Below are 9,049 nucleotides of genomic sequence, written 5' to 3' on the forward strand. Positions count from 1 at the left end.
GTGTGTGTGTGTGTGTGTGTGTGTGTGTGTGTGTGTGTGTGTGTGTGTGTGTGTATAAGCTTTCTCTCCTTTGGTGACAGGCAAAGGGACGATGTTTGTCCCAGCAATGTTTGTGGCTGTCTGACCACATCAGCATGTGTGTAACTGTGTTTGAATGCCTTTCTAATTGATTCTTCCTCTCTTCCCCCCCCTCCCCCCTCCCTCTCCCTCCCTCTCTCTGTCTTTTAATTTTATTTCTTTCTTTTTTTTTACAGGCAGCTAGACAGTCCCAAATACCGCAAGATTCATATCATGAAAAACACAGAGACCATCCGGAAGATGGTAAGAGACACAATCTGGAGCTTGTTAAATCAGCATGTGTTATAGGACAATCAGCACTACATTTATTTGCAATAAAAGTCCTTTTTTTTTCTTTTTCCTTTTTAAATGTGGTTTGCTTTTGCTTTAGAAGATAAGGTGGAAGTAGTGGCCCCTCGTTTTCACCACGCAGAAGTGATGAAACTATTGGTACTTCTCTTATCAGAGCCCCTGTTCCTGCTCATCCTAAGTCTAGTCAGGGCATGCTGTACTTTCATAAACACAGCTACCTGTTACCTCCCTGGTAGATGAGGGTACCTGCACAAATGGACATAAAAGAAGAAGGAGCAAAAATATGCACTTATGGCAGCAGCCTCAAGTTGAGCACAACCTAAAAGCAAAACTTTTGTCTGGCTGTTTCGTGTCGTGTTTCCTCAAATATTCCTGTCGTATCCCTCAGCTCTCCGGTTGCATTGTCGCATGCAACATGTTGCGTCCTCTTGGGGCTTGTTGCTCTCTGGCTATTGTAGTCTGACCCCGCTGCTGCAGGTCATTATTAGGGCTTTGAAGAGGAGTATGCCTCCTCTTTGTTCCCCTTTCACTCCTGAATGGGATCCCCTTCAAATCAAACACTGGCTTTCTTCACAACAAGATCTATGTTGCCGTCACATTGTATACCAGAAACAGCCCCAGCCCCTCCAGGCCTTATTACGCCGCGCACATTCGAGTGGCGAGTGATGCTGTATTGAAGCCTCTTGTGCAAAGCTCCCCCCCCTCTCAGGTCAAAGGCATAGAGGAACAGTTGGGGCGTCTCCTGTTTTGACACAGTCTGTATGTTCTTCTAATTGGCGCTAATTGGCACAGAGGGGCTCCATTGTTCCGCTGCATAATATGACCCGCCTCTGTGAGGCGGAAAGAAAAGGCACAAACAAAAGGCCGTGGCAAAATAGGGCAGGGGTTAAATCAATCGACAGCGATATCATTACTACATCAAAACAGCCAAGCCAACTTTGTGCTCGGCTTTGTTGTTGCTGCTTATCGAGTTTGTTGATTAAAATCAGCCATTTCGAAGATATGACTGTAATTAAAGCTATTGAATCTTTGGCTAATTAATCTTTTACTGGTGTTTGTGCTCTCTGTGCAAAAACACAGCGACCGACACGCGTTTACTTTGTTTGTTTTTTGTTTTTTAAAAAATGTTTTTATTAGGAAAGCATCAAGACATGTACAGTAAAGGCCATCCGTACCCGGGCTACCCAGGTTACATCATGATGAGCAACATGAACACTGATTCCTACATGAACAATGGCTCCCTCTCGCCGCCCATGCCCAGAACGGTCAGTACCAGCTCTTTTTTTTTTTCCTCTACACAAGTCAGTATTGCAGTTTAACTTGTATTATTTCATGATGTGAAATGCAAACTTAAGCTTGACGTGTGTTAGTAAGCATATCATTTGCCTGTGAGACAAAGAGGAATTTTCTAATTTTACGTCGTAAGAATATAAAAAATTATTTCGTTATGAGAAAAGTAAATAATTGACAGTCCTGAGTGATGAAATGAATACAAAAGCAGTGCATTTTTAGAGAGAAATTCGTTTTTTTGGATGGGTTAAAGCTTTTTTTTTAATTTAGTTTTTTTAAATGATAGTAGATGTTAGTAATAGTTTGGAACTTCTGTTTAATTAATTAGTGCTAGTGGGAAGGAAGGCAAAAACAAACATGATGGGTAACTTTAAAACACCAGCAGAGATTTAACTGCCAACTTTGCACCTGCTCAGATTTAGTCCAGGCTCGGGACAAAATTTCTCCTGACAAGAGAAACTAAAAAGCAAAACTGATCCTAAATTAAGTTACAGTAATGTCACGTATCCTGCTAATGTAACAAAGAGTGTGGTCAGACTGAAGGAGCTATTGCTTTACCTACCCGCAGACTGTCAAAGGGTTGCCAAGAGGTAGCAGGACAGGATGGTATTTTGTTGTTGTTGTAGTTGTTTTGGTTTTGTTTTACTCATGACATTTTCACAGTGATCCCAGAAATAAATCAAATGTATGTATCAGACGCTTGTAGAGGAGTGCAAGACTTAACCAAAAGTGTCACCTTGCAACAAGATTAGAGTTTTCAGGACCTTTTTTTTTTTTTTTTAGTATTTACCATTTATGATGTATCAGCTAAAAATAACCTCATTGATGTTTTTGTAGCTGTGACTGCTGGTTTCTGTTTTTAACCACTGCAAATTGAGAACTTCATATTGTCGATTAAGTGAAATCTGTGGTTTTTGAGTTTTCGCTTTCAACACCAATAGCTTGCATTTGGTATTTGTGTGTGTGTGCGCTTGTGTGTGTGTGTGTGTGTGTGCGTGTGTGTTAAATTTAGGAGATGTATCAAGACAACTAAAAAGATATTTGCTGCTCTAAATAAAAGGTCCTTTGCCAATGTGGGACGTTTTTTGTGGTGTCTCTCATGGAGCATTGAAAGATTTATTACAGAGATTTCCATCTTTAAGCTTTTGGGTAAAATTGACTCAGAGTTGGATATCAGCAGGTAAATCATTTTACAGAGTGATCTAATTGGTGGCTTTAAAATAAAATTCAAACCATTTAGTTGCGAGAAAATAATTCCTGCTAAAAAATTCAGCTCAGCACAGAATACTTCCAAGAGTCGATTAAGAGGATTTAAGGAAAAAAAATCAGATTTCTCGGCTTTCTCGTTAGAGGCATAAACCTTATTTCATCATCAGGATAACACCACGAAAATATTCTCTTTCAGTGTTTGTGATGTTTGATATTTGTCTCGCCGTTGTGTTGTGCTGATATCCGCCCTCTTGACAGCTATACGTGACCACTGAAAACCAAACGCCAGCCATACTTTGTGAACGGTCTCTGTGAGATGTACACTATTTCTCATCTTGTTAAAATCTGAAGTGATGCATGCCTACATGACTCAAGTAAACCCTTTAATTAGCCCAGCAGAACTGAGGGAGCCAACATCATGTCTCTGGGGCTACCCTGCAGAAGAGCTTATAGTACCGTGTTAGGGGTGGCGTGTGTTGCAGATATCGCCCCTGTGACGGTATTAATTTCAGGCCAGCTGCGGGTCTCTGACTGGCGGCTTCCTGTGTCTGTCCCGTTTGCAAATTTCTCCTCAAGACAGACATAAAACACAGGGCGCACGAGCAGCTGTCCGGTCTGGCCCTGCTCTGCTCACGTCTCTGCAGCCAGCTTCAGTCTTGTCTACGGTGTGGCGTCTCTATACGGGAAACGCTCGGTTGTTGTGCTTTTGCAGTGCGTGCGAGTCGGTTTCATCAGGGTAAAGTTGTGAAATGTGAGCTCTGTGTTGTTGTAAGAATCAGTTTTTGGAAGCAGATGTGATTGTCGGGGGCAGATGCCACATGCTGTGTGTAAAGGATCTTCATTCACACGCAACTCTATCATAGAATGATGTTAAAATTGCAATGCTTCCTCCCTGCCAAAGTTGCAGAAGGTGAAAGTATATGACATTGTGGATTGGGGGGATTTTTTTCAGTTTACAAGCAGCATAGTGCACAAGCGGGGTATGTTACCTTCCAAATTCTATTTTTTGGCTTGTTTTCTGGTAGATTTTAGCTATTATTTTATTGTATAGCACAAAGTTAAAAGAAAAACTCATAGAAGTCTGTATGGAGACCAGCTGACTGTGTGAGAGGAAATTACCCTTCACTGCAGATGAATTAGGCCAGGCAGTTAGGCAGTATACTTGCTGCCAAAACTTCTAAAGCCACGCTTTCATTTCATTTACCATGGCTGCTTTTTTTTTTTTTCAATTTTCCTCCTTCCCTGTCTTCAATAAAACGGTAGTCATTTTATATACGTTTCTCTCACTTATCCAATAAAAAGAGCCAAGGCTTGGTGGAGGGATCACGGAACATGAGTCCTCTGGCTTTCTCACTGATGTCAGCTTGCTGCCTCTGCTGCTGGCCACCGCAGCCACAGTATCTGCAGGCCTGGGATCGGTTTTCACTGAGATCAAAGGCACATTCTCTCTTTCATTCTCTTCCATCCCCAGCCCCATCACCGCCCCCAATCCCAGTAGTTTAGATTGATTTCCATTGACCATGACATTCCTGCACATGCCGTCCAGTCACGACGGAGCTGTTGGGAGTTGCTGATTGTCAGCAGATTTTAGGACTTCCAGCTTGATAAGCTGACACCGGCACAAGAGCTTAGAATTTGATGTGTGATGATGCCAGTTCCTCATACGTGTGGGTTTAAAACAAAGCTAGCCAACTTAAGGAGTCATTTATTTGTTAAGTGAACTTGCAGCTTTTGAAGATTTACAGTTTACAGTTCAATGCGTAAAAGTGTAAGGACTGTAATCTACACCTTGGTGATCATAAAGCAACAGAAACTGGAGTTTCTGGTAAATGCTAGTGGGAACTGCTGTCTAATTTGAAGTGTGTATTTTAAAGCGATTATCACATTTGTCCATATTGGACTGTTGCTCATTACCTTGGCTGTGATTATAGGTATACAGAAAACCAGGTTAGTGTGGTGGTGGCAAGCTTTTTTGTCGACAAATTTGGCTGATTTACAGCTTTTTATTGACTTTTTAAGCTCAGTGCACTCTTTGATATGAACAAGTGGACATGTTTTAAAGGAATATACTGCATGTGAGGTCTTTTTTAAAGAGGCTCATCATTCTAACGCTTGACTTGTGACATGTCGCAAGTCTAGAGGATACAATCTTATCAGTTTCTGCTGACCCAAGGATGATGTGGATGGGAGTAAATCACACAGTATGCTGGTTTTATACCCCTGATCTGAATGTATTTATTTTTTTAATTTACAGTACAACTGTTTAACTTGTAGCACAATATTTTTTTGTATCCTTTTGCCTAGGGATAACCAGCTCACTAGTTACCCAATGTCTCCACTCTTAGAAGCCTTGACTTAAGGAGACAGAAGCTCACACACATTTTTATTTGCTGTTGCCCACATCAGGATTCTTTGTTTTTTCCTCCCGTGAACAGTCTTCCTGAGCCCTTACAGAATCATCTGATAAGGCGAAAAGTGTTTTTCTGCCTGGAATAATTTGTATTTGTGCTATTTTAAACCTTTGCTGTGTAAAAACTAGAAGGACTGTCAAGAGCAGTAAGGACCTTCATTTGCTCAGTGTCTGCATCTGTACCTTGACAAATAAGATTTTTTTTTTTTTGCAGTTTTGGTCAGAATGATCATAATATAAAGTCTGATCTTCAAAGCAGCACGGATGTCATCGCGCCAGGTTTGATGTGTGAAAGACGACGCACTCGGCGCTTGCTTATCATTGAATCTGTTCTTCTTTAGTCTCACAAACCAAAGCTGAGATTTAGAAACGACAGCTTCTAAAAAAAGATCGCAGTGCATGTGATGGGCAGCGCATATTTTTAAATGACCCAAAATTTCTCAAAGCATGCTGCTGTTGTCACATAAACACCCTCCCATTTGCAAAAAATCCTGTTCTACACGCTCTTTTCTTTTTCTTTTTTTTTTTTTTAAGTTTAAACAAATCCCTAGAACCAGTGAGCCCACGGCATTCTGCCATATTCCCTTTTTAATAAACGTATTAATGCGTGCTTGACAAGATAAAAATGCTGCTGCATGCTCTTAGTTTTAACATGTTGATAGTGCAGACGTAGAGTACCAGGTTTTTCCACCTTTTAGTTTGAAGATGTGTTTGCGATCTCCAACTGTGAGAGCAGTCTCGTGAGTCTTGGGCATCAGTTTGAAGAGAGAACTGGATAGAATCACTGGGTTTTGTTGCTGCGGTTAAGGGGGGGGGGTGGGTTAGAGATCTCCCTCTCTATTGCCGTTCACTCCTTTTTCCCTTTGGACCCTCAACTGCAAGATCCTCGTGGCGAGAAAGAGGGGGCGAAGGGAGTGCAGCGCTGCACTTTCCTTTGATGTAGTGGGAACGTGACGGATCTGCTAGCCAGTGTCTCGCAGCGTGGAATCACTAACCCAGGCTTACCTAACGGGATTTGGTAGGACCGCTCTGGTATCCCTCAGTGCCATGTGTGTCCTAAGCTCATGCCCTCAGCACTACCGTGGAAGATCCCTGTTAAAGAGAACACTACATTTACCAGCAGCCTTCCATGTCCACAAATAATGTTCTAGTTGGCAGCTTATGGCACCTTGAGTAGTTTTCTTTAAGTCTCACAACAGACTGGTCATGCTTTGTGAAATTTACTAGAGCTCAATGTAGCATTTTTGCCCTTTAAGCAGCTGACCTCCATATGATTATCTCACTGTCAGCTCATCTAATTTTCAGTACACTGGCTTTAGTGTGATGCTGTGCATGGTTGCATATTTAGTGTGAAAGTATAGAAAACACAACAACTGTCAGAAGACAGATTTTTTTTTTTAGCACCAATCTGGCAGCGTATGCATCAGAGCCACGCTGACATTGATGTCATCTGCTGTGCAGATCCATCACGCAGTGAAATATGTGTGAACACATCAAGAACCACAGCAGGGACCTCACACAGAAAAAGCGCTTTTTTTTTTTCTCCGTAGTGTCATAGTGTTTTTATAAACTGTGCCATTTAATTGCCAAGGTTTCTTCCTGTTCTCAGCTCATATGGCGATGGTGGTTGACACATTCGTTCCATATGCACGGCGCTAATGATGCCATGTGGTTGCAATCACCTTATCTATGTTTTCATCATGTTAAATGAAGCGCAGCAGCGCAATCGTCTGTTGCACCAAGAGATATGGCCTCCTTTTTTTCTTTTTTTCAAGATGAAAACCAAAAAGAAGACAATCAAGGTTGAAGTTTCTGGATGATTTATATTTCTTGGTAACGCAGCAGCCTGCTGGTTGATTTGTTAAGTCTCCTGTTTCTGTTTGTTTAAATTCTCAAATAAAGCTGTGGGTTGCTTTTTTTAAGGACTTGACAATCAAAATAAACATGTTTTATGCTGCCTGACTAGCACGCAGGAGGCAGGGTACAGGATCACCACTACACAGTGTTTACCTGCACTACTCTCACACTGGCACAATCAATCGCACAATCACACACATCACACAGATTTAGTGCTGGGGAGCTGATGGGTTACGAAAGCGTACAATGACCCATGTGGCTGTGCTGGGCATTTGCCTTCTCACATTAACCCCCGTTTGTTAATGTCTAGAAAAGATCAGCACTGCATCTGTTTAATTTGAAAAAAAAAAGAGTGGGCTGAGCGATCAGTAGATATAATAGCAAACATGTGACTTCGTTCTGTTTCTATTTGGAAAAAGCCCACCAATGACAAAGGTGAAATTGTTAACTCTTCAGAACCCTGAAAAGGCGTCTGTGTCAAGAGAGGCAATCTGGGAGCGTCAAGGTCGTGAGCGTCACATGCAGGCACGCTCTTGACACACCCTGTTTATGTTTATTTTGGGCACGTGTTCTTGCTCAAAGCAAAGCACTCATAGAAGATGACACTTTCTTCGCTCCCGTTCGTCCCGCTGAATCGGATGAAGCTTAACCAATCAGGCAGTCCCGCCTGGAGCCAACCAGCCAGGCTTCCTTAGCCAGACTGCAGCTCAAGCCCTCAGCACCTGCTCAGAGGGCTTCACTCTTCACTAGCAGTCTGCCTCTGATCTCCTGGGGTCAATGGAGGGCCTCGCCAAGGTTGTCCCTCATGCCCAGTTCTGTTTGAATGGTCTGGGTGTGGATTTCCTGTTGGGGTGGATCAGAAATGTAGACTAGAGGGCAGTGTGTGTGCATGTGTGCAAGAGTTTTTTTTTCTTTCTTTCTTCTTTTTCTCGTCAAGTTGTTTTGCAACTGTTGTCACTTTTGGTTATGACTGCATAGTTAAAAGGGGTTAGTGGGAGAAGTCTCTGGGAACGGTTTTTGGAACTCAGTGTCGGCCTGAATGAGCTCGAAATGAAATAACATTTTCGAATCAGTCACCAAAACCAACTTTAGAGCTGCTTGTTTGTTACATAAAAAAGTGTGATTTATAAAACCCTACGGCACAAGTTGAGTCTTTAAAGCACTGATTGAAGCTTGGCAGAAGTTCCTTTAAAAAAACTGATCACAGTACCTCACTGTTGCCTGATATAGCCATAAAAAATGAGTTAAAAAACACACACATGAATAGCTTTATTGACTTCATCCCGACAGCTTGTAGGGTCTAGTTGGTGTAGGCGAACAGTGTTCCAACTAGTAAACTGCAGGAAGGGGAACAATAGGATCACAGGAGTGAAACATGGCTACAAATCCTGCCGGCTGCGTCCAGACTTCAGAGAAGCTCAAACAGCCCTCACTTTGTCCAGCTAAGAAACAGAGCTATGATCAATAGCTGCTCTGTTGTATGAAGTTGGTCAGTCCCGGGCGTGCTCTCGCCCTCCTCTCCCCTCCCTTTTTTTTTTTGCTGTTTCATATTTTTCAGAAGCTCATTATTTCTTTCTGCTGTGGGTGTGAGTGCTAAAGAGGCTCACACATGCAATGTGTATCTGACAGCGCTGAAATATTAATGGTCCCCAGTGTAGGAGGTTGGTATAGGGCCGACATAGTTACAGTACAAAGGGTGCCTTCTTGCCACCAGGCTTTATTAGCCGAGCTATTAAATGAATAGATGGATATAGCTTGCGCTCTTTTTCTTCGTGCCTCCTTTTGTGTTTTCCGAGCTAGACATCAAACCACTTTCATTTCGTCTTAACTGTTTCTGACGCACACTAAAGTGCTGTCAGACGGCACACACACACACACACACACACACACACACACACACACACACACACACAC

The 9,049-nt window shown here is 42.3% G+C and overlaps 1 protein-coding gene across 6 annotated transcripts in view; it reads left to right on the plus strand.

The window, feature by feature from the left end:
* lef1 (lymphoid enhancer-binding factor 1) overlaps positions 1-9,049 on the plus strand; it is a 43,176-nt gene that overhangs the window by 3,105 nt on the left and 31,022 nt on the right. For all 6 annotated transcript variants that reach the window (XM_042227711.1, XM_042227712.1, XM_005939996.3 and 3 more), the window contains exons 2-3: positions 255-321; positions 1,507-1,634. In XM_042227711.1, the coding sequence (XP_042083645.1) occupies positions 255-321; positions 1,507-1,634 (195 nt within the window). The remainder of the gene's footprint in view (positions 1-254; positions 322-1,506; positions 1,635-9,049) is intronic.

Source organism: Haplochromis burtoni, unplaced genomic scaffold (genome assembly GCF_018398535.1).
Source record: "Haplochromis burtoni strain Fernald_Lab_line unplaced genomic scaffold, NCSU_Asbu1 Contig_277, whole genome shotgun sequence".
Lineage (NCBI taxonomy): Eukaryota > Metazoa > Chordata > Actinopteri > Cichliformes > Cichlidae > Haplochromis > Haplochromis burtoni.